This window comes from Microsporum canis, genomic scaffold (assembly GCF_000151145.1).
Source record: "Microsporum canis CBS 113480 supercont1.7 genomic scaffold, whole genome shotgun sequence".
Lineage (NCBI taxonomy): Eukaryota > Fungi > Ascomycota > Eurotiomycetes > Onygenales > Arthrodermataceae > Microsporum > Microsporum canis.
Window position 1 is genome coordinate 331,000 of NW_003299163.1, and position 23,893 is coordinate 354,892.

At 46.5% G+C, this 23,893-nt stretch overlaps 10 protein-coding genes across 10 annotated transcripts; 4 read left to right on the forward strand and 6 right to left on the reverse strand.

The window, feature by feature from the left end:
* Nucleotides 1-1,255: 1,255 nt before the first annotated feature.
* MCYG_07295 (uncharacterized protein) lies at nucleotides 1,256-1,915 on the reverse strand (the record flags this gene model as incomplete). The annotated part of the gene is made up of 3 exons (XM_002843466.1): nucleotides 1,256-1,498; nucleotides 1,740-1,794; nucleotides 1,848-1,915. The coding sequence occupies 3 exons, from the start codon at nucleotides 1,913-1,915 to the stop codon at nucleotides 1,256-1,258; spliced, it is 366 nt and encodes a 121-aa protein (XP_002843512.1).
* Nucleotides 1,916-2,742: 827 nt separating this feature from the next.
* MCYG_07296 (kinesin-II subunit) lies at nucleotides 2,743-5,996 on the forward strand (the record flags this gene model as incomplete). Its single annotated transcript, XM_002843467.1, has 3 exons — nucleotides 2,743-2,898; nucleotides 3,064-3,493; nucleotides 3,559-5,996. 3 exons carry the CDS (start codon nucleotides 2,743-2,745, stop codon nucleotides 5,994-5,996), a joined length of 3,024 nt encoding a protein of 1,007 aa, XP_002843513.1.
* An 869-nt stretch (nucleotides 5,997-6,865) lies between these two features.
* Nucleotides 6,866-8,430, reverse strand: MCYG_07297 (ankyrin 2,3/unc44; the record flags this gene model as incomplete). The annotated part of the gene is made up of 3 exons (XM_002843468.1): nucleotides 6,866-8,243; nucleotides 8,313-8,363; nucleotides 8,402-8,430. 3 exons carry the CDS (start codon nucleotides 8,428-8,430, stop codon nucleotides 6,866-6,868), a joined length of 1,458 nt encoding a protein of 485 aa, XP_002843514.1.
* Nucleotides 8,431-9,421: 991 nt separating this feature from the next.
* MCYG_07298 (uncharacterized protein) lies at nucleotides 9,422-10,102 on the reverse strand (the record flags this gene model as incomplete). Its single annotated transcript, XM_002843469.1, has 3 exons — nucleotides 9,422-9,759; nucleotides 9,819-9,856; nucleotides 10,008-10,102. 3 exons carry the CDS (start codon nucleotides 10,100-10,102, stop codon nucleotides 9,422-9,424), a joined length of 471 nt encoding a protein of 156 aa, XP_002843515.1.
* A 640-nt stretch (nucleotides 10,103-10,742) lies between these two features.
* Nucleotides 10,743-12,596, forward strand: MCYG_07299 (conserved hypothetical protein; the record flags this gene model as incomplete). Its single annotated transcript, XM_002843470.1, has 1 exon — nucleotides 10,743-12,596. One exon carries the CDS (start codon nucleotides 10,743-10,745, stop codon nucleotides 12,594-12,596), a length of 1,854 nt encoding a protein of 617 aa, XP_002843516.1.
* A 678-nt stretch (nucleotides 12,597-13,274) lies between these two features.
* On the reverse strand, nucleotides 13,275-14,647 carry MCYG_07300 (diacylglycerol o-acyltransferase; the record flags this gene model as incomplete). The annotated part of the gene is made up of 2 exons (XM_002843471.1): nucleotides 13,275-14,301; nucleotides 14,370-14,647. The coding sequence occupies 2 exons, from the start codon at nucleotides 14,645-14,647 to the stop codon at nucleotides 13,275-13,277; spliced, it is 1,305 nt and encodes a 434-aa protein (XP_002843517.1).
* Nucleotides 14,648-15,109: 462 nt separating this feature from the next.
* Nucleotides 15,110-16,112, reverse strand: MCYG_07301 (uncharacterized protein; the record flags this gene model as incomplete). The annotated part of the gene is made up of 2 exons (XM_002843472.1): nucleotides 15,110-15,817; nucleotides 15,903-16,112. 2 exons carry the CDS (start codon nucleotides 16,110-16,112, stop codon nucleotides 15,110-15,112), a joined length of 918 nt encoding a protein of 305 aa, XP_002843518.1.
* Nucleotides 16,113-16,700: 588 nt separating this feature from the next.
* Nucleotides 16,701-17,772, reverse strand: MCYG_07302 (G-patch domain-containing protein; the record flags this gene model as incomplete). Its single annotated transcript, XM_002843473.1, has 2 exons — nucleotides 16,701-17,691; nucleotides 17,750-17,772. 2 exons carry the CDS (start codon nucleotides 17,770-17,772, stop codon nucleotides 16,701-16,703), a joined length of 1,014 nt encoding a protein of 337 aa, XP_002843519.1.
* Nucleotides 17,773-18,094: 322 nt separating this feature from the next.
* MCYG_07303 (uncharacterized protein) lies at nucleotides 18,095-18,724 on the forward strand (the record flags this gene model as incomplete). Its single annotated transcript, XM_002843474.1, has 3 exons — nucleotides 18,095-18,241; nucleotides 18,333-18,451; nucleotides 18,553-18,724. The coding sequence occupies 3 exons, from the start codon at nucleotides 18,095-18,097 to the stop codon at nucleotides 18,722-18,724; spliced, it is 438 nt and encodes a 145-aa protein (XP_002843520.1).
* Nucleotides 18,725-19,350: 626 nt separating this feature from the next.
* MCYG_07304 (SacI domain and endonuclease/exonuclease/phosphatase family protein) lies at nucleotides 19,351-23,223 on the forward strand (the record flags this gene model as incomplete). The annotated part of the gene is made up of 7 exons (XM_002843475.1): nucleotides 19,351-19,681; nucleotides 19,771-19,963; nucleotides 19,997-21,671; nucleotides 21,734-22,033; nucleotides 22,085-22,194; nucleotides 22,250-22,575; nucleotides 22,640-23,223. 7 exons carry the CDS (start codon nucleotides 19,351-19,353, stop codon nucleotides 23,221-23,223), a joined length of 3,519 nt encoding a protein of 1,172 aa, XP_002843521.1.
* Nucleotides 23,224-23,893: the final 670 nt, after the last annotated feature.

A 23,893-nucleotide genomic window follows, 5' to 3' on the forward strand; every position in this document is an offset into this window, starting at 1 on the left:
TCGCACATGATAGAAAGAGGCAAACTCTTGCCTTCTCCTTTTCTGCTGGTTCCGTGAAATCTTAACCTTACTGTGTACGCGCTCCTAGCCCTGGCAGCTTCAAAACTCGTCTGCCTTGTTGACTTCCAGCCCTGGTGTGAGAACCGGTTAAGGGCAGGGTTCGGACAGGGTGCCTTGCAACTGGTCGGCCTGGGGTGTTTCGCCATGCTCCGTATAGATAAATGGGGTTGGAGACTGGGGTATCTGAAGGCATTTTGCTCATCGTGAGAACCGTCTCAGTTCGTGGCTGAATCCAGATCCAGACGCAGTGACGTTGGCTATTTATCTAATCGCAATCGTCATCTGAAATCCTGAAACGCCAGTTCCAGGATTTTAATCACGGTCTTACGGAGTATGCTATGTCATCGTGCATTCAAATCTACCGGGTCAGCTTGAAAATGCCGTTATATCTGCATGTTTAAATTAGTTATACGACGCCATAAATATATATACTACGCCATACATAGATAGTAAGGATAGACATACCTCCACATCTTCCAATCCCTATTCAGCCTTACGTCTGTAAACCGCCTAGGCCAGGAGTTCATCCCGTCTGTGACTGTCTATCACACGATGGCAAATACTCCGTATATATCAATATTCCATTCGATGGCCATGTTACCCGCCTCTCCAACGGTCTCAGTGTACGAACTTGGCATAACGAGAACGACAGCGAATAGAATATCTACTCTCACCCGTCCTACCCATGCCCTTAATCGAGTCCCAGAGCTATAACATCAACTTCTGCTTGTAATTTTTTATCTTTTTTTTAATGTTTTTTACCCCTAACTTACATAAGCATATCATGTGACTCTATTGACATTTTTCTCTTTTTGGTATTTCTCGACTTCAACTCTGAAAAGTTCAGCTTTTGCATGTCAAGCCAAGTTGATATATCAGCGTCTGCTTCACGAGATCAGGCGATCGTGGCCGGAGTTATTGCAAGTATCCATCCTCTCAGCTCCATCTAATGGCCTCCATGCTCACTTTGAATCCGCACAGGCTCTCCACACTGGCCAATCAGCTCTACTGGACTCGAGGATCTCAAGGGCAAGCCACTAAAATGTTCCCGCCCCTTTAAAAAAATCTCTTAGGCTTCTCTCAAAGCAATCTAGTCTAGCAACAACACTACATAGTTACGGCCTGCCTATAAACAGAATGAGCGGGAGAAGGACTTTGCAGGATTGGGATTAGCCAGTCCTGAGGGACAGGCCCTTCAAGGAGACCTAACCTTCTTAACACCGCCCCCTGGACCGAACGCAACCACTCGACCTGTCGGATCCCAGTCCCTTGTCCCCATCATTTGTGTGCCCATGCACGCTGTCACGGCTGTGAGTCCCGTCGTTGCGCCTCCTGGCTCTTTGTACACATCTGCCGATGGCTGTGGTTGGGTAGGATTTGTACGATAAGACTCGGACAAGAAGAACTGTGTGTGGCCAGGCGCTTTAAGCTTGCACGCCTGCATGCTTTTCATCAATTAGCTAAGATTCGATATTCCTGCTCACTGGTTTTTTTCGGGGTCGGATAGCAACCCTTTTTGTTTTCTATTCTTGTTTTCCTTCTCTTCAAGATCGCAATACTTTTTTCCTCGATTTTGTTTACCCCCTTCTTTTCCGTGAAGGTCCCCGCTCTCCCTATTTTTTTTTTCTTTTGCTCCTCTTTCCCCCCTTTTTTTAGCGCTTCTTTTTTGGATCGCTCACCATCATAATCTCGTTCGCAATCCAGCATCCAGCATCGGCGTGTAATTTTGCTCCCCTTTTTGATGTTATTATCCTGTTATTGAATCAATAGAGTGCTATTGATTTCACCGCGCGGCTTCTCTGTTCGCCTCTCTTCGAGTTTTCGCCTCCTCCCAGTCCCAGGATCTCCCGTCCATATACTAAGAAAAAACAAGCGCACGACATTTTGACGCCCATCTGTAAGCTTGTTCCAGATTTTGCTCTTCAAACTTCCATCCTCGCTGTTAGCTGCGACAATATATATTGTATACAATCATAGTATACATTTACTTGTCCAGCTACTCCCTGGAGAGCTCGCCTTTATGCATGGCAAACGGCAGACACCCTTGAGGAAATCTTGTTTCCCCTACCGGCCATCCCTGTTCAGGTCTTTGTAACTGATGCCCAAAGATTACACAGCGTTCTCAGGCAGGCCCCCCGGCTCGCTTTCGATATTTCTGCTGCTGGAGCTGGTGCTGATGCTGGCTTGCTGTTCCCGTCGCTTTTTTTCTGCTTGGGGCTTTCCGGTGATCCCTCCCATTCCATGTGCCTGTACTGGCCTCCTCGCATAGTCCGCTGCATGCCATTTATCGTCCCTGTCGTACAAATCCTCGAAGATGTCTCATGCAAGTCGTGAGGCATAGTGCAACGGATTCATAGCACATCCCCAATTCCACGCGCAACATCTCATATTACACCCTGATTGATATCGTCATACCATATCTCACTCACTAAGGGAGAGAAGGAAAAACTGCGCTGTCAAGCCGCAGTTCTCGTCGTCTCTGCCATCCTAGCTGCTCTAACCCACCTGCTCATTCTCTCTGGCAGACGTTGAGGCGGTGATGACTGTATTCGTTGTTTCCTTCAGGCTGCAGATATGACTTCGACTATTCCGCAACCGTCTCGGTTGCCATCCAACCCTCCTCCTCGAAGCCCTCCTACGTCAGCTCTCCCGCCGATACCAGCTTCGAAATCTAGAAAAAGCATGCCCGGACCTGGCGAATCGGCTAAGTTATACTCAACTCCCTCTCTTCCTTCAAAATTACGATCTCCCACTACTGCCCAAACCAAATCCACGGTACCCTCCAGCCTCGGACCGTCCTCATCATCACCGAATAAAAGTTCGTTCCGATCACCCTCGGTATGTCTTACCTCGGGGAGCCCAGACAAATCCATTCGCCGAACAGTGAGCATTGCTGCATTTCCACAACCCCCCAAGGCCAGTCGGCCATCTCTCTCCACTCAATCCTCCTTCTCAAGCAACCCCACAGACAGCGCCAAACCAGCATCTGGTTCCAGAGCAAAGAGAAAAGCCCCACGCATCGACACAGGAGCTGGCTCACAGCTAAAGAACTCAAAAACACCAAGCCTGCTCAACGGTAGCGGGGATGGTAAATCGATCCCCAATTCCCGGAATTCCGGAGGCCACGCCAGCGTAATTTCTCCTACGCAGAGCAGGAGTTCATCTACCCAGGACTCATATTCGACAAGTGCTACTACATACGACGATAATGAAGATAGCACGCGGCGAGGGCGAGATGGCGTAGAAGAGGCATCAGGGAGTTCGCACCGAAACTCCAAAACCAGGGAAGGGAAAGGCAACGTTATAGTAAGTGTACGTGTTCGACCGGATCTATCATCTCCAGATGGCAAGAGCTCTGAAGGAGAATGGTTGGTCGATGGCCGAAGAAGTTTGGTTTCGTATAGGGGAAAAGAAGGGGGCGATTATTATTATGGTATTTACCCATCCTCTACCCGTGAGCTTAAGAGAGAGAGAACGTCTTAAACTAACTGATTATAGATAACGTTTTTACCACTCATGATAATAATGCTAAGGTGTATGATGCATCTGCGAAACGACTCGTCCGCCGTGTTATGGAAGGGTATCACGGCACGGTTTTTGCATATGGAATGACCGGCACTGGAAAGACATTTTCTATGCAGGGGACCGCTACATCCCCCGGTGTCATCCCGCTCGCTATTACGGACATTTTCTCATATATTCGAGAAACACCGCACCGCGAATTCTTACTTCGAGTCAGCTATTTAGAAATATATAATGAAAAGATTCACGATCTGCTGTCCATGTCCGCCGCAGGACAAGGAAGTGGCGGCGCACAAGGACAACAGGAAGAGATCAAGTTGCGCGAAGATAGCAAGCGAGGTGTCTACGCCACACCACTCAAAGAGGAGATAGTCCAAAGTCCAACACAGCTTTTACGGGTCATCGCCAGAGGTGACCATTCTAGGCGAACATCCAGTACCCAGTTCAATTCACGGAGTTCTCGAAGTCACGCTGTTGTACAAATTGTGGTGGAAAGCAGAGAACGAGCCCCTACAAGTGGACATGAGAAACGCGCTGCTATTGCGCCAGGCGGGGTTCGAGTATCGACGCTTAGTTTGATCGATCTCGCTGGTTCCGAACGTGCTGCAGAAAGCAAAGAGCGCCGAACAGAAGGTGCCCATATTAACAAGAGTTTACTCACGTTGGGGACAGTCATTGCCCGTCTATCCGTCGAAAAGGAGGGCAAAAATGGAGACAAGGAAGGGAAACACTTACCCTACAGAGATAGCAAGCTGACTCGATTGCTTCAGCCGGCGCTGTCAGGTAACTCTCTAGTCAGTATTCTATGTACGATACAGGTTGGATCCGGTACAACTGCAGCATCTTCACAGTCTCATACGAACGAGACCATGAACACGCTGAAGTTCGCTGCACGAGCAAAGAATAATATCGTCAGCCACGCGAAGCGTGCTGAAGAGTCATTGGGCAGCGGTGCCGGAGATGCAGGTAGCAGAGTCCTGCTCGAACGATATAGGATGGAGATACAATCTCTACGACGCCAATTAGAGAATCAAGCCAAAGCTGAGACACCAACATCTCACACCGAGGCTGAATCTAAAGAGGAGGAGAGAGCGAGGGAAAAAGAAGCTGAGCTTCGTCATGAAGAACAAATGTTGGAGATGCAGCTTGCTCGAACTGCGCTGAAGGAGAGAATTGAGCACCTTAATAGGTTGATCCTATGCTCTAAATCGACCGGTGTCAACGCAAGCTTAGGCAGATTCTCCCAAACCAGCCCGGGATCCGTGGATATACGATCGTTACGATCTTCAGCCTCCCAGTCAACCCTGGGTGCCGGCTCAGCATTAAACCGCTCTACGTCTCTTGCCTCAATGAAAAGCACAAGTACCAGCGCAGCGGGCCATACCAACCCGTCTGCCTCCTTTAACCACCACCACGATGACGACGATGAAATGATAGGTGAATTTGCCGACGGTATGGCGAGCTTACAGGTCCAAGTAAATGCTCTTCAAGCCGACCTCGCAGATAAAAACAGATACATTTCAACCCTTGAGCGTCGACTACTTCAAGCTCGTCGATCAAGCCATTCCCGCGTTTCGATGGGCCTAAATCACCACCATCTCAAATCATGTAGCACTACATCGTCCTCAAATAACGACTCAGATCTCGCTGCTGCCTTGCGGGAGAAAGATATGGAAATCGCAGACTTACGACTGCAGCTAGATGACAAAGATCGGATGGTAGCAGCATTGAGATCAGCGGCGAGGCAAAGGGATATGGCGCATCTCACCGGTGGGAGCACAAACGCATCAGGTCGGGCAGATGCTGCGCCTACGCCTCCACCGCTTCACCCTCCGCCACCAGTGGGAGCAGATTACAAAACCATGGGCATCAATAATGCCATATTACCTCATCACCACCACCATAACAACAACAGCCACCCGGGTGAGACAAACTCATTATTCAACAATAGCGGTGCCGGCCCTGGCTCGGTGTTAGGAAGGGTTAGCCCCAACCTTCTCCCACCAGTTAAACTAACGGCCGAAGAAAGAGACAAGAAGCGGAAGAGCGTTGATGAGATGTCACGGATGCTAGACGAAATGATTCAAGATCGGGTAGAGAGCGGGCATCTCATCAAGACTTCCAGGGGCCATATGCGAGTTTCTAGTGCTGGCATATCACCGAAAAGCTACGCTGGAACTCCACCCACATCAAGCAGGATATCAACTGACACCGTTGCAGAGCCTATATCAACAAGCAATGGTTTATTTTCGGATACCAAACACAACCATATCCGTGCCAAAGGCTCCATATCATCTAGTTCCGAAAGTCAACTTCAGCGTGGGGAGTCCTTGAAGTCAAATCCAGGGCCCGCATCCATGAATACGACCGCTGGCAACTCATACGAGTCAGCATCAAGGCCCCTGTCATCGTAGTTGCGACTACGCTTGGCTTTTCCTACAGCTGCCCAAGTAACGTTGGTCATGATTTTATTTGATTTAGTCTTACAGATGGCTTACCAGATGAGTTTGATTGTTTCGTCTAAATTTCGACATATTTCGTTTTACATTCACCTCGTTTATGCCTTGGTTATGCACGTTTTTCTTGCAAAAAGAGTCTTTTTCTTTTCTTTTTCAGCCTATCCACATATTCTTGCCATGTCATTTTTCCCTGCCTTGAGCCTACGCACATTGTATTTCTTCTGCTTCTCTGTATAAGTTGGGTATCCTGATATTTCGTTACTTGTTTGTTTGGCCTTGGTGGTCAACCTTAATTGTTTGATCTGTCAAAAGCCAGATACGATTGATTTTGCCTCATTTTCTTGCTCTTTTTTCTTCTTTTCAGACATGTCAGTTATATATCCCCATTCTCTTTTTTGTTCGTCTCTTATGACTATTTCGTCATTGTTCTGCTGTTCTCCTTATACGATTTCCGCTCCTCATTCATCTTCCTACCGCTGATAAAGGATAAAAGACCTTTGAAATTTTTATAAAGTATGGATACAATATTATTCGTACTATTTTTTATTGAGACTTCCCATAAGCTCTCACTCTTTCCTGCCCCGGATCTCAATCAGAATAAGGTGACAAATTGGCTGAATGTGATATTATTCGTTACCCAGTAGCGTTGCTTGCCTACAAATTTATAGATGTCTTCAAAGATGCTAGAAAAATGCCACTCAATAGTCTATTAGCCTGCGGCCAGCAGAAAACCAAAACAAATCGTAAACGATAGTGAATAGTATATACATCGAGGACGCTGTCTGGCAAGACCTACTCTACCTTTTGGCTAGGCCGGGCTATAATCAGACTCCATCGTCACGGATAGCCCCCTTTTCCACTAAGATATCGCGTAATTCCCTATTACCCCTTGAAATTGCAAGGGATAACGGAGTTCGACCAAATTTATCTTTGACATCGATAGAAGCCCTGCGATCAAGTAGAAAGTTAACCAGGTCAATATACCCAAAGAATGTTGCAACAAGTAACGGAGTTTGGCCATATTCATCCAGGTTCTCTATATTAGCTCCGTTATCAAGAAGTAGCGTAGCAGACTCCAAATTTCCCTTTCTTGCTGCCAACGATAGCGGGGTGTCGCCAGTTAAATCTCGAGATTCTATGTCGGCCCCATACTCAAGCAGTAACTTGGTATATTCATGTTTTCCATTTCCTGCTGCCACGGCCAAAGGGGAACCGCCAGTAAAATCCCTGGACTCTATGTCCGCTTTCTTATCCAGCAGTAATTTAGCGGCCCCCATCTGCAGACTGTCTACTGCAATGGCTAAGGGTGTGCTGCCGTCACTATCCCGGAACTCTATATCAGCTCCATTCTCTAGCAAAAGTTCCATTATTTCCACATGTCCCGATTCTGTGGCGGCAGATAGAGGGCTAAGGCCATTATCATTGACAACCTCAGTAGATGCTCCTTTCTGCAGCAAGATGTTGACTATTTCCAGATATCCATATTCAGCCGCCAGAGCTAAGGGGGTATTTTCGGGGTCATTTATAAACTCTAGATCAACATCTTTCTCAAGTAAGAGCCTAACAATCTCTTCATTCCCGCTTTCCACAGCTATTGTTAGGGGAGTCTCTTCATTTTCATTTATGATATTTTTTTTGGCTCCATTCTCGAGTAATAATTTGACCATTCCTATCTTTCCTTCCTCTATTGCTGCGAACAACGGAGAACAGCCATCTGTATCCAACGCGTCGGGGTCGGCTCCTTTATCGAGTAAAAATTTTGTTACTTCTTCATTATCATATACTACTGCCCAAAATAGAGCTGTGCGATGATAGGGGGTATCATAGGCGGACAAATCAGCCCCCTTATCTATCAGGAGTTTGAGCACTCCCAAATGTCCGTTAATTGCTGCTAGAACTAGCGGTGGCTCTAGATACCAAGTGTGGAGATCGGCCCCTTCATCAAGTAACCTTTTAACTGCTGTTTCTATTCCGGCATTCGCGGCGTGGACTAGTCCTGAGCTTTCGGAGTTGCGTACATTGTAGCGATAGAGAAAGACATTGAGACTTTGGTGAAGGTGACGGCATGTTTGGACAAGCGCATTGATATCATTTTCATTCCCTAAGGCTTCAGCAATCATCTGAACTAATTCAAGGGGTAATTGAAGCAGCTTCATCGTTCTGTTTTGTCTGCTCATGTCTTTTCTCTCCTCTCTCGCGTCTCTTGGAGGGGGTTATATCACGTGTTATAGTTAATGAATCAGCATTCAAACTACAACACGTGATAGTCACATGCCGAGGCCGCTAAGGCGGGCCGTGCCATCCTTGTTAATCTCGCTTTGTCTGCATTAAAGAATCAAAAAGGCCTAACGATGCCTCACAAACTCAAAGATCGTTGTTCATCGTTCATTTTGGCTATCTAAGACTTCCACGGCATCTCGTATGCGCTACCACCTTCTCTTCTAGAGACGTGCCGAACATCCAGTTCATTTGCTTTTATTTCACAACTTGAAGGATAATTCTACTTGAGAACGTTGAGATGTTTCGAGCGTCCGATGGGTGCTTATTAGCTTGATCCGGTGTTGGGATAGCTCTTATAGGAACAGAGTACATACTATGTAGAGATGAGGGGGCCGGGTGTCAGCATTGTCAGCATGCATGGGGGTTATTAATGCCTTGCAATCGAAATACACGAACAGCCTTGTTGACGTCACTCTCGCAGCTTTGGTCATTATCACCGATGCATGGCATCTTCAACGTCGGTAGAAGCATTCAATCCATGGGATCCAAATGGTCCGTTCTTGTGAGGGACATGAAGAGGATATAGAATGGGTACGGACCTTGTGATGGTATCCGCAGTGTACATGTATAGTCATTTGAATGACTCACCACTGTTTCTCCCATACGGCTGTTACAATGACCTTGAGGTTTTCGAGTTGATAAACACCCTTTACCTACATGCCAACAGCTAACCTGCAATACACTTAGCATCTGTACGAAGGTTATTCAAGCCCTGAAGTAGACAGCGACGAGGGAGTCACGTGTCATATCGGTAAAATTTATATCCGGAGTGGAGAACTTTACTTCGATTTCATTGGATAACCCCTGCAGTGCTGACTCATCTGTCTGCTGCTTAGTCAGTTAACTGCATCTTCATATATAAAAAAGAAAAAACGACTTCAGCGACGAGGCTTCGTAGACATTCATGATTTGGCTATGCACCGCATTATAAGTATGGAGAATATCAAATCTCACCAAGCCACCAACGGCAAATAACATAATGCTCCGTCCTTAGTCAGGCCAGTCTGAGAGCAGTGCTGGTGCTCATCGGTTGCTCATGGCGATTCTGAAACACTGGCGGCTCCACCAAGGATTGGCCATGCTTCGGCTATCACGAATCACTAATCGCGACCCCTCCACAGCAGAAAGACTTCAAACAGAGTCTCCCTTGAGCCATGTCCAATCAGCGACGTCTCACCTGTCTGTTTTCCCTGCTGCCAAAGGTTGAAACACGAAGATGCCATATCGGAGGGGAATGATGGTTCTCCTGTCAACGCAGGGCGGTGCCTCTCCCACTCCCGCCACTCTGCGGATGGACATGTCACCTTGATAGACGGATCATCATTCGAGAACGGTAGCCTACTGGGCTTGCAACCAGGGCTTGTCCTCAGATCAGCAATATCGAGTTCAAATTCACCCCCTGACGTCACACCTGGTCGCTTGTCGAGGTGATACGCTACTAGGCAGTCCTAATTACATGTCCGGGTTAATTATATGATTAGGATCCGCGGCCCTGACCCTCTCTTCCCCATATTTCTGTCCCTTGCAACGCTGCTCTGCTGGTTAGTAACCTCGTACGCGGGTTTTTTTTTCCCACTCGTTAGCGGCGAAAATCGCCCTTCCCTCCCTGTGACAGCAAGACAACTTGGCCTCACACGATGGTCACCCTTGGTGTTTGATATAAAATATCCAGGAGGGTTTTCTCACTCAAAAGGCATGCTGGTCTGCCAAAAATAGCCCGTTCCTGCGTCTATGGCTTCTTGATCGAGCGGCTCATCTCTCCAAAAATCTTTCCATTCCATTTCTTTCTCTTCCGCTTCATTCTCTTCCGTTTCTTTCTCCTCCCATTTCCTAACCCACCCTTTGGGGGATTTTCAAGGACTATATACTTAGTGATCGACTGGCATCGGTTTAGACTTCCTCTCGTGGTACATCTTCTTCTTCATATAGATAACCGGGTCCACTGTCGTTACATATATGCTTCAATATCATATATGCTCCGACCCCTTGGATGCCCTCTGCTTTTTGCTGCCCCGTGCCCGCTCAGTACCGTTTCTCTAGCTTCAATTGCCGTTTCTTTTATATATATTTTGCTTGTGGAGCGGTTTTTTTCCCCCAAGCCGTTCCTTTGTCTCTCCTTTTTCTTTGCTTAAGCATCGGTGCATTTGATCATAATATTCCTCTGGCCGGTCTGGTGGAAGTCATTCCTTTATTTGCATATTTGCTCCCGATACTCTTTTGCTTGGGAGGGGAAACGCCTGTCCTTGGTGCACATAAACGAATGTTGGGGTCACTTTAACGAGGCTCAACGATAGGATTAGGATCAATTTCGCTCGTCGTTGGTAAGAACGATATTGATGCACTGAGAGAAAAAGAGCCGCGGACTGAGTGATTCGTGGCTTTGAACTGTCTTCGAAAGACAACCTTTGTCTGATTTTCAATATGATTATCGCATCTCGACGAAACTTACATGACATGAGTGTGCGAAGGGCACCGGCTACCCTATCCAGTGGCAGCCTGAGGGTCCCATTACTCGACTCTCCACTGCCCTCTCCCAGCCTACCAGTCGTGCTGCCCAGGCAAGGTAAAGCACCGTTACCAAGATGGTTGATACGGCTTCGAAGGCTCTCTGTGTGGATTGGATGTCTGGTTGGGATATTCTTCTGCATACAGTCATCACCCTGGTCTACACGTCTTGACCCAGTCACCCTGGCTGGTAAGGTCGGCAGCTACGAAATTATTGAAAGCGATACACTACCGGAAGTTGCGGGCCCGGTTCTAGTGGAAGACTCACGCGGAAGGTCAAAGTGGACAATCTCACTGCCTGAGAATCTCAATTATCCTCTTTCTCCTTCGGAATATTCGAAATTATGCACGCAAGCCGAGGCAATGGCGCGGCATCTCTCTGATGGGAAAGAACGTAATGGATACTACCAGGTCGATAAGAATTATATTGATATCGATGATGCAAAACTGCAGGACATCATTCCGTCCAAGCTGAATGGACGTACCCCTAGAAATGTCGCCGATAATGTTGTGGGCGGCGAGAAATATCTCAGGATGCGAGACACAATGCCTGTCTGCAAGAAGAGCTTGACATTTGTGATGCAGACGGAAGATGCCGGTATGGGCGCGACCTTAATGGGCTTATGGATGAGCTATGGCCTTGCAAAGAAGGAAGGAAGGTCATTCTTCATAGACGACAAGAATTGGTCTTATGGTCGATATACCAAATATTTTAAAACCCCCCCATTGCCCGACTGTCAGCCTCCCCCAGTTTCACATAGAACCCCATTCCCTCACCACGCACGCCATCTCCTCGTTTCGTCAGCTACGGCCCCATGGACTTTTGGACAGAAATTCAACGAGCAATTCGAGAGTACACGGAAAGCAGGTGCCGACCGCCAGAAGGAAATGTTCAAGTTTCTCCGTGCGGGATACGAAGCCCTCTTCCATATCGATAGCGATGATGCAAAATACCTAGAGCAACGAATGGCGGAAATCCGAAGCTCCATTCCAAAGGGTGGCGGACCACTAATTAGTATTCACATCCGCCGTGGTGACCGTCATCCATTCGAGTTCCAATTCGAAAAATCTTATATTCCGCTTGATACATATGTCGAGGCAGCAAATGATCTGGTCACTTCCTTTTTCAACCGGAAGATTATGTCTGCTTACAGCATCAATAGCAGTAGTAGCAAGAAGACCTCCCAGGCCGAATACAGAGCTACATCGAGCATGATCGTAGCCTCCGATGATCCAGAGACATACTCTTCCCCTGAGATGAGAGGTATAGTCAAGGCCCAGTCCTACCTCTCCTTGAGCAGCAAAGACTCTCTAGATGCTTTATCTGAGGCAATGGAGGAACCTAACGGCAAATCCGCCAAGATTGTTGCCAAAAGGCCGTTGAAAGATCTAAATATTGGTTGGGAAGGTGGATTCTTCAACAGCATTTTCTGGTCTCTCGGTGATACATCACTCATCCCCTCGGCGGAAGGCAGCCCTTCCGCATCCCATGGAAAGTCATCCGTATTCCCCCCACATCGCGTTGTCCGCGAATCGGAATACGATAGGCTTCGCTTCGACCCATCTCCCGAAGCACTGCAGCTGCGTGAGCTAGTCGGTAAAACGTATCTCACGGATCTGGCGCTTCTGGCAGAGGGGGATGGTGTTGTTTGTGCAGTGAGCAGTACTACATGCCGCCTGTTGGCCGTTATGCTAGGATGGGACAAGGCAATTGCCCATGGAGGTTGGAAGAATGTCGATGGAAAAATGGACTGGATGGGAATCGTTTGATTACCGGGCTTATTATCCTGTTTTATATTCTAGGATACACAGTTAATGGTCGGTTTTGGAAGAAATTCCTGGCGTTTTGGTTTATTGGTTTTTTATTGAGCGCTTGCAGCGACAACATTCTTTTTTCCTCATTATCATTTCTTTTTTTTTCTTTGTTTCGAGGCAACATGAGATACCCTATACATCCAATGTCTGTCCCTCCCCACATATGTTGCTGGCCATCAATGTCACAGATTGTTTTATTTCTGGGTTTCACAGCGAGGCGTGCATCCCATATTTAAATTCGGTACACCGCTGCCCGCTGGATACTGATATCTAGAGTACGGTATTACCACATGCCACCTATTATTTCCCTGTGAAACAATTGATAGTGAAGATAGATGAATCATAGGAATACATAAAGCTTCCTCAATAGGTCTGAATTCGGATTACTCTATTTTTTATGGCACGGATAATGGAGGCAGACGTGTCCATTCAGTTATAGGAGACCAAAATAGGTAGAATATATGATTGTGTATAACTGATACTACCAACCAACGCCGATGACCCGAGAAGAAAACCAATCAGACCAGAAATTGTATCACAAAGACCGATGCCTCCTATCAGTTATTAGAATAGTGTCCAAAATTTGAAAAGAATAAAAAAACCCTAGGTCATCAAAGACGGCAGAGATAACGCTTAGGAAGCGATCTCAAGCTCTGAGATACGGTTTGGAGCAAAAGTGTCCTTCCACTCCTCCCACATCTTCTCCAGTTCTTGAATATATTTCTCATGCAGCTCATCAATGTATGCATCATCCATCTTGCTCCTGTCACTCTGCTGGATAACTGGAATGGGTCTACCGACAACGATGTTCAACGGTCTTCGATATGGCATTAAGCCAACATCATAATTGAAGACCCCTCTCGCATGGAAAAGTGGGATAGTGAATCCCATAGAACTCTTCACGAGCATCTGGAATCTATGGATGAGCGGGTGCTGATCAGAGTTTACCTGCTCGTACAGCTCATTCTCACCAAATGCAAGGACAGGAACGAGGTCTGCACCTGTACGGATAGCAAGTTTCACGAATCCTTTTCGTCGACGAAGGATCAGTCGAAGGGTATGTGGTTGGGCATCTAGAGACTCTCGCGCGCCGCCTATTACGATGGTGATTGCACGGCCCATGCCTTCTCTGTTCATTCCGCCCTTTGAAAGGATGTTCTCACAAGATTCCCGAGACACACTGCCTAAGCCCATTGCCAACGCCCAGTCACGGTAGAATGGAAGGCGGAAATTGGAATCCAGAGTAAGCAATGTGTTTGTGATTCCGGGAAAGAGCCTCGAAAAGCCCAGACCTTCGGTAGCGAAGGCTACGAACGCCCCGTGGGAGATGATTCCATGCGGGTGGTAACCGAAGATGTATTTTCGGGTTGGTGGCAGAGGCACTGTTCGATGAAGGCGAGCTGGAAAATACGATCCGAACAGTTTCCAGATGGAAAGAGATCGAATGAAGTTGTTTCTTCTGGAAAGGTTTCCATCCGTCGCGGCCTTGGAGAACAACGATATGTATATCACGTACGGGAATAGGATAGGCCAGAAGAGCGGGATGGCGCAGCAGAAGAAAAACGACATCAGGCAAAAGGCAATGGAGATGGTATGAAGAAGAACAACAAGCGTCTGGAGCCGTCGTTTAAGACTTATATTCAACGGAGCCCATCGAATCCTACATTGAAAAAGAGCAGTCTGTTAGCTTCGTTGAACACTATACGTTCCTCTGGGCAACAAACATACCCCATGTGCTGAGAATAGGGGGTCTCAGGTTGAGTTCGGGGAGCTATGGTAGTAGTATTCGGTTTAAATGGGTCTGACCTCGTTCTAACAAGACCGTGGTTTCTTCGAGATGGTTGAAAATCCGATACACTGTGTGCTGCACTTCCTGCGGAGGAAAAATCATTGTACAGCGTCTCTGGAGACGAGTTCACCAGGCTCCGGAACTGTCGCATAGAGCCCGTATAGTCCTCCCCAGATTGTCCCTTCATTTCGGCGAACACTCTATCGATGTCGGGCATGAGGATAGGCCGGATTGGCAGTATCTATTCTTCTAAATAAACAAGTAAAGCAGTCTTCTATGCGAACTAACGGCCGCTTCCAGTTGGTGTTTCAGGATCGCAGTTGGGTAGACAGGTGGGAGGCCGGTTTTTTCAGGTTTAGATATCTAATATAAGCATCTAAGGGCCTCCAGTGAAGAGTGAAGTGACTGTCAAATGAAAGAAAGGCCTTTTTTTGCCAGTGAGTGAAGACGTGAAAAAGGGTGAAGATAGAAGAGCAAAAGCTTTTTACGAGGTTGGACTGTTTTTAAGTGACGTAATTTCTTATCGCGGCTAATCGGCTGGTTATTGTTAATTCTATTCACACGTAATATAGTATGCAGTTATGTGGCTCCCCCCTTTTTTTTCTTCTTTTTATTCATAAACCAGCTCCGGTCCGGAAGATAGCAGAGAGATGCTATTTTTTAGGCAGTCGTCTCTCGATCAGTTCCTCATCAACCCATAGTTCGTAATCCAGATACGGCGGTACTCCCGGATGACAAGCTCGGTGAATCGGCAGAGAGACTCTTGAAGGTCGAGCGGTTCATCAACCAGAAGGCCTTCATAGTTCCTCAGCATGTTGCGTAAATGGATGCGGAACCTCGCGAGCATGATAACATAATAGGTGTGCAGGGGCTCGTTGATCTTCCATCCAGCTGGCGGAGGAGAAGTGGGCTTTCTGATAGTGTGTTTCAACGCCTGTGCTGCAATTTCGCTGTGGGGAGTCTGGATGGTGGTTATGAATCCGTCAATCGAGCCAAATGGCGAATAATGCCATCTAGAACGGACATTGTTGAGAATGCTGACATAGTGGTGTTGACATTCTTCCATGAAGGCCTCCTCCTTGTAAAGGCCCCTTCTTTGGAGCTGGTCGTGGAAGCAGACAGTGAACTGGTCAAGGATTGAGGTATAGAAGATGGGGCATTTCTGGCTGGGTAACCAGCCAGCTGGCGGTGGATTCTCAGGGAGTTTCACAGCCTCCTGGAGTGCGCGGGCAGCAATGGCAAAGAAGTAACGTTCGGTATTGTTTTTGAACTCGAAACCCAGTGGAGTGGGAGGTGGTGGAAAAGGTGGCGATGCTGGAAAGGCGGGTATGCCACGAATGATAGGCATAGTTGGTGTCGTCGGAGTAAGAATGATCCCCGGCAGCCCCTGTATTCGAATTCATAAGTATATAACAAGCCACAGATATTATCATTCCAACACCAGCCGAAGCAGACAGCAAAAGAAGGCATACCTTGCTTGGGTCACCAGCGAAGAGAACGGCTGGGACACGGATCATCCCTTCACTATCGACGACATAAGGGCCAATGCTGGTTTTTTGGAGTCTATCGGCCAACGAGCCTTCAAATTCGAGAACAGAGGCCAGGTGAGCAGTATCCTCCGCAGTCATCCTAGACAGGGCTGCCTCGACGCGGCTCCGGTTAACATCCTTGGTATAAGGCATAGCGAGGGGGGATGTCTTGGGTGCTTCACTATGCAAAGGAAGAGCGGACTGGGTAGATGGTGATATCACTGACAATATCAACCAGCCCAGCAGGAACTGGCTATCTTCAAGCAAATTTCAGTGAAGATCTGCCTAGAAAGATTTTGCTGTAGCCATGTAAAGAGGTAGAACAGCGGGTGAAAGAAACCAGGTGTGAGAATTCTCATGTATGTGTGACGCCTGCACCGTTTTGAAGGCTGAAGCGGGACGTCAGGGCAACTAGGACGGGATATCGCAAGGAACTTTCCTAGTTGCTTCTCTTAAAGCCCTGCGGCAAGCAAGTTGTGCATCTGCATTCATAGTTCTAGGGTGCATGTCAAATTATGAAAGGGGAACAGAGAAAGGGGACATAAGGTCTGATCGAGAGCCTGTTCACAGAATAGAATATTATTTTAGCGCTTCATGGGTATATAAGATCATGTAGACATCTTTCAGTTAGATCTATAGTAAAATATGTGTTCAAAAAGTAGCCGGGCCATGGTTGAGCAAGAGAGAACAAAGTAGAGAAAATCAGCTTGCAGTCATAAATATCTGACTTCCTGTTAGTTACTAGAGCTTGATGTTAGGAGTAGTACCGGGTAGACATACCTCATTTAATGACTTAGAGTCCATTACAGCCCGTCTCTTTTGTTGTATATAGCGCCCCCGTAAGAGCTGCCGAGAAATAGGGATAACTCTCTCTTTTACGGCAATAGGGGCTGCCACCCGTGAAGAGGTATCATCTGCCTTTGCGCTCTTCGCATCCTCATCATCAGATGGTGCCGGAGATTGGCTCTTACTGGCCAGAGCTTCTTCCTTTCGTTTCCGCTTTTTAGATTTTTTCTTGTCTTTGGACCTCTGTTTCTCGCTCTTTGAATCTGCATCGCCAGGGGATCCCGCCCTAGACCCAGGAGCCGACAGTTCAGTCGCAAAGCCGCTATCCGCAATGTCCCTAGATTCCTCCGCTTCCTTTCTCTGCTCCTTCTTTTTTTCCTTGGATTTTTCTTTCTTCTCCTTTCGTTCCTTCTTCTCCCTCTTTTCCCGTTTCCTGCTCTCTTTCTTATTCGTATCTTCGCTTGCCGATTCCTCGACAGGCCTCACACCCTCACTATCCTCCGAGTCCTTATTTACTCCCCCATTCGGAATCTTGTTGACCTTGTCCGGCACCAGTAAGCCGCCACCAATGAAGTTCATGCAGCCCCATCTTCGCTCAATATAAGTCATGGCCTTGATATCCCTTTTCACCTTCATCTCTTTTTCGATTTCAACCTCACTTCTCCCATTGAGCCGGCCCAACAGTCCTTGAAATGCGTCTAATCCTGTGGGTTCATCGTCAATGAGCGGCCGCCGGGGTTTGGCACCTAGACCTAGGGTATCGTCCTTGAGGGACACTCGGATATGGCCGAAGCTGGCGGCGGTGTAAGTATCAGTTCGGTTACTGTTCGCTACGCCCAGGTAATCACCAGGGGCCCAGCCCTGGGAGGTCATGATTTTGTGTCCATAGCCGGAAGTTGATCGTGTCCACGATGTGTTATTTGGGTCGTTTGAGATTTTTGTCCTCCTGATACGGAATTAGAACATTGCAAGAACGGTTTAATTGATACAAGCAATACACCTACTTTTTAGGACCGGCTAACCCCATCGTGGCGGCTTGAGATTTGTGTGGTCGATTTGTTGCAGACAAAATTTATTATTTTTTATCCCCAAAAATTCAAGGTTGATAAGATATTTCTGTGCCGCCGCTTTAACCTCCACAAAGCCCACTATACTAATATGACGCCGCAATAAAGAAGTTTACATAAGCCATCGCTTCCGGAATAATATATCTCCGAGATGCCTCTTTTGTCCCTTTTAGGAAATTTGAACAATTCAACTTCTAACAGTTTTTGATAGTTTCAGAGCAGTTCGCAACTCCTCGCGCATCCTCTTTTGTCTTGTTGAATTTGGCTGTGGAAGGAGGTGAAATGGCTCCGAGACAAGGATCTAGAAAGACACGGCCAAACTCTCGTGGCAAAAGCAACCGAAGAGCGGATACAATGGAGAGCGAAAGCGGGTTGTCTGTCGACTCAGCTGCAGAAATGACAGATTTAATTAAGAAACTAAACAATTCTGTGAGAAGCAAATGCTGTCGTTAAAACTGCTTTTGCTTTCGAATACTGCCAGTATACTTCAGAAATATTAACCGTGATCTCTCCCTCCTAGGTAGCAGGAAGGAAAGCAGCTAATGATGGGCGCCAAAAAATCCAGGCTCAGCACAAAGCCTGTGTCAAAAAGATGGAAGATAAACTGAAGGAGGTTTCTCAGTCAAACAGAAAAGCTATGTAGGTGTTGTACTTGATTTACTTTGCTAACTATAGGCTGCTACCCGGTTTTGGAACCCACCCAAGACCTCCTTCTCACAGGTTTATTAACATATCCATAGTCTAGAATACCGCAAAACACAGCTTGAAAGGCTATCAGAGCTAGCAAAGAGGAAACTAGAAATTGAGAATGAGATAGCCAAACACGTACTCTTCCTCGAGAAGGAGTATAAGGACACAAGCCAGGCTGTGAAGGCAGTGTTGGAAGAAAAGATAGAAACTCTCCGGAAATAAAACACAGCTTCTGACTTTATTGTTCTATTGTCTGACTATGGGGACAAGGTATAGAAAGGAAGAGGTCTATGGAATGCTTGTTTGCTATACTAGTTATATATTTCTTAATCTCAAACAAACCTCTTTCTAGTGTGCTTCTTGTAAATCTCCGCGTTAAAACAACCAACACACTTACAATGAGAACCGGAGCTCTCCGTCTAGCTATTTGAACAATGATTTAATATTTAATAAGTGAGGTGGCCAGACACTTATCTTCTCTGTTTATTAAATTTTTATTTTTTATTTTTTTTTTCCCCTTCCCAACATAACAATTTTTATATTCAACCTGCTGGATTCTGCGGAAGAAGCAGCATTCTATATCAGCCAAACAATATATAACCGTCACTTACGCCTTCCTGAGGCGCTTCTTCTTACAAGATAAACCAAACAGAAAAGAGACAGAAAGGGAGATTCACTTGCGACTGACAGTGACGCTTCTGGTGATGCGGATGGTTTAAGGGAAAAGAAAAAAAACATGCAACTGGAGAACTCAACCGTCCTCTCAATTGTTACTGCGACTATTATACCTTTGCTGAATAAATAGTTCAGGGAGCTGCTATACTATACTCAAACCAAATACCTGCGTGATGGCTGTGCGAGTCCTCTGCAAGGATGCGCCGGATCGCACAGTTGTCCTTGTGGCAAACGGCTACGCACTCACCATCCGCTATCAGTTTTCAAGAGAAGAGATAGCTGGCAATATAGAGATCCTGAGCTATCCAACATGCGTTGTCGAGTTTTCTTCTGCCGATTCTATACCTCTGGCTGAATACCGCACGCTGGGGACTGGACTTGGAACATTGGGTCTCATCGCACTCGCCAACAGTGAGGTTTTTATATGCATCGTCTCTCAAGCAACCGCTGTCGCCAATGTGAGGCCTGGAGAAACGGTTCAACGGATCGACGGTGTTGAATTCTGTACTGAGCCCCCTATCTCTATCCTATTCATCTTTTCCTCCCCTTTCCCGTTTACATCCGGTTGATCGAGGCTAATAAACCCACTGCAGATTGCTTAAACCGGCCTGATTACGACCTGGTCCAGGACCCTGACTTAGATACGCATAATCACTATCGTGGCATATCTTACCAAGGGAATGAGTCTCCAGCGGAAAATCCGTCTCTAACGCTGAGAAAACTATTAAGTGATGGGTCGTTTTATTATAGCTCTGACTTTAATCTGACTGAACGCATTCAGGACCGGTAAGGAATACTCATTGGATGATAGATCTACAGATTGGCTGACTTCACATTCGACAGAATCGACGACCCTGTTGCTTATGACGTCGAGCGTCTGGACGAAGATTTTCTATGGAATTCATTTTTAATCAAGCCTTTATTACAGCTCAGGAACGGCCTGAGTGTGAAGGATCGACAGAAATTAGACTCCTCTCAACTCCTTATATTGGTTATTAGGGGGTTTGCTCAGTCATTAACTATCCCTGCTTCTTCTCCCCTTTTCTCTGATATAGATTCACATCTTCCTTCAAGCTTAACCGTGATATCTCGCCTTTCCTCCCGGCGTGCGGGAACTAGGTTCAATGCTAGAGGCATTAATGATGACGGAAACGTCGCAAACTTCGTTGAAACAGAAACTATTCTATGGATCCCTCCTGCATTATGCTTCTCCTATACCCAGATTCGAGGCTCTGTGCCGATATTCTGGGAACAAGAGGCCGGCTACATTCCGGGTCAGCAGAAAATTACCATCAGCCGCTCCACTGGCGCCACACAACTCGCATTTGACAAACATTTCGAAGCCTTAGCCGAGAAATATGGAGCTGTTCACGCAATAAACCTACTCGCCAAAGCCAAGTCTGGGGAAGCAGAGCTATCAGAAAGATATATATACCATGTTCGCGGAAGTCCTTTGCGCCAGGGCCGTGATTTAAAAGCCGCGCCAGAGCACGACATCTTGAAAATAACAGAATATGACTTCCACGCTGAAACAAAAGGGCCTGCAGGATATGAAGCTGCCAGTCTTATCCAGAATGTCATAGGAGACTCTGTCGAAGGTTTTGCATACTTTCTCTCTGAAGCACCCCTGGGCCATGAAAATAACCTTTCAGCTTCAGAACTCAGACTGTTCAGACAAAGGAACATTATTCTCCAACAAGAGGGCATCTTCCGAACGAACTGTCTAGATTGCTTGGATAGGACCAATCTCATTCAAACTATGATTAGTCGTATGGCAATTGAAATGTTTCTCGAACAGCGGAACGGTCGTGCATCACAAGATTTCTGGATGAAACATTCAACTTTATGGGCTGATAGTGGGGACATGTTGTCAAGAATATACGCAGGAACTGGTGCCTTGAAGTCGTCGTTTACGAGACATGGGACCATGTCAGTTGCTGGGTCATTTGCTGATATACGCAAGAGTGCCACTCGTCTATTTGTTAACAACTTCACGGATCCTGGAAAACAGGTCACTATAGATACCCTTCTGGGACTGTTGCCCAACCAGGAACTGGTGTATCTATTTGACCCGATAAAGGATGCTGTGAACAGTGAGCTTGCTCGGAGAACGAAGGAGTTTACGTCTAGTGAAAAAATCAATATATGGGTTGGAACGTTCAACATAAACGGTCGCAGCGAAGGGGCTATAGAGGATCTTGGTCCATGGCTGCACGGCTCTCTTGATAATATATCCCGGGAACCCACCATAGTAGGCGTGGGATTCCAAGAAATTGTCGAGCTTAGTCCTCAGCAGATTATGTCCACTGATCCAAGTACGCGCAAGATATGGGAGAGCGCAGTCATAACATCACTCAACGATAGAGCTAGAAAAAGAGGGACTACTGAGTACGTTTTGCTAAGGAGTGGCCAGCTTGTGGGCGCTGCACTTCTGCTATTTGTTAAAAAGGATGTTATCAAGAAGATAAAAAACGTGGAGGGCAGTTTGAAGAAGGTATTTATATGCCCTTTGCCGTTATATATTGGGGATTCGACTAACTAGCATCAAAATAACAGACTGGTTTGTCTGGTATGGGTGGGAACAAGGGGGCTTGTGCTATCCGTCTGGACTATAACAACACGTCGATTTGCTTCATCACTGCTCATTTAGCTGCTGGTTTCTCTAACTATGAGGAAAGAAACCGTGACTATCACACCATTGCCCAAGGCCTTAGATTCCAACGGAACAGGCCGATTGTTGGGCATGATGCAACTATCTGGTTTGGTGATTTTAACTATAGGATAGGCCTGAGCAATGAGCGTGTAAGGCCCCTGATTGAAAAGGGAGATTTAGAGACACTATATCAGAATGATCAGGTAATTGTTAATACGTTATCCTATCTACATATAGCGGCTAACTTTCTATAGCTCAACCTTCAAATGGTCGCTGGCCTTGCTTTTCAATTCTATATGGAAGGGCCAGTTACCTTTCCACCAACATATCGATACGACAATGGCACCGATGAATATGATACCTCGTAAGCTATAAGAATATGGTCTTAGTCTCTCTTCTGCATACTAATATCGCTATAGAGAAAAACAAAGGATCCCCGCCTGGTGCGATAGAGTCCTCTGGAGAGGAAGAATCCTACGTCAGCTCGCCTACAACACTGCACCCTTGAAATTCTCAGACCATCGACCTGTTTACGCTATTTTTGAATGTGACATATCAATAATAGATGAAAAGCGGAAAGAAGAAATAAGTCGACAGCTTTATGAAGAGCAGAAGAATATGCCCCTGCCAGATCCTACGGATACCCTGTCCGACGACGAGGTAGATGAGAATGAGCTGATACACTCCATTTCTCCTGGCCTTCCCCCTCCAAGCTCAGACAAACGCAAGTGGTGGCTTGATCATGGTAAGAATATTCAATTTGATTCCATCTTTTGACTTTGATATGCCCATTACTGATGCTTATATAGGACTGCCTGCCCGATCAACTGTCACCCCGCCACTTGGTGCTGTGAGCAATGTACAGCGTGGTGCGAATCCATTTTCAACGTCACCAGGGTCTGATTGGATTTATGTGAAGAAAGGGGATGGTTCTAGCTACACAAGTGAACCGGTGGACCTGGATTTGGGCCAAATCCCTTCTAATTCCGTTGCTCCCTTTAGTTCAATGACAGGAGTTATAGGGAGCTCTGAGCCACTTGACAAAAGCACATCCTTACCATCCCAAGCCATAGTGACCAGCAAGAAAACACCTCCTCCTATACCTCGAAAGCCAGCAAAATTGAGCAAGCATGCATCTGAGGATAGATTAAACATATCGTCTTATAAGGCTGACAACCATACTGGTGGCCATTGTGCGGACGGAATGGATGCTAATACAAGCCAACCCGAAGGAATGGCCACCTCATTATCTCCAAGAAGAACGCTTAAAGGAGCTAGTGCCTCATTAGCACCAACGGTAGCCAAAAAACCTCTTCCATCTGCAAGTGAACTCATGGATTTAGATGCTGGGACACGGATACCCTCATGGGAGCCACTTCTTCCCAAGAAGTGACTGGACATAGGAAGCATAACGATTCATAGATTTCTGCATTAGAACATTATCGTTCCCATAGAATTAAGCATTATTAATATCATCATGCTTGACACGTTCAAAGTGTACATTACTCATGTGATCTGACTATGCTAAATACCATATGCCCTTCCTATTAATAGATGAGGCCTAGAGTATTATCAATATGGCTGTAATTTTTGGCAACCGAGCTAAAATTTGATATCCAAACTAGGACATTATGTTGTTTTTCAAACAAAAGCCTGTTAATTAAGGGCGACTAATAATATATGCATTGCTTGAGCATCTTAGGCATATCTCCATCAAAAAAGCATGTGCAATGCTCATCTGCCCCATGGTCTTGTATGTGCTGAAGGTATTGAGGCTAATCCCTGTCGTCCATTCTAATAGGAGCGCCCTGGATAACCTCAATATTCTGTCCTCAAGAGACTGGTAATCAGCGATTCTAGGGCACTCCGTGAGCGTTTCTTCGCGTGGGGCCGTTCCTGTCATATTGAGAGTAGTGAACTTCCCTGGCATGCTCAGTATCGCCGTTGTTTTGGTATACCTGATATTATCCAAGTTGCGAAGTATATTGGTATACGTTTTGTTTGGCCCCGAGGCTGTGTGCGTAGATTCCAAAAATATTAGATCTAAGATCCAGTGCGTTAGA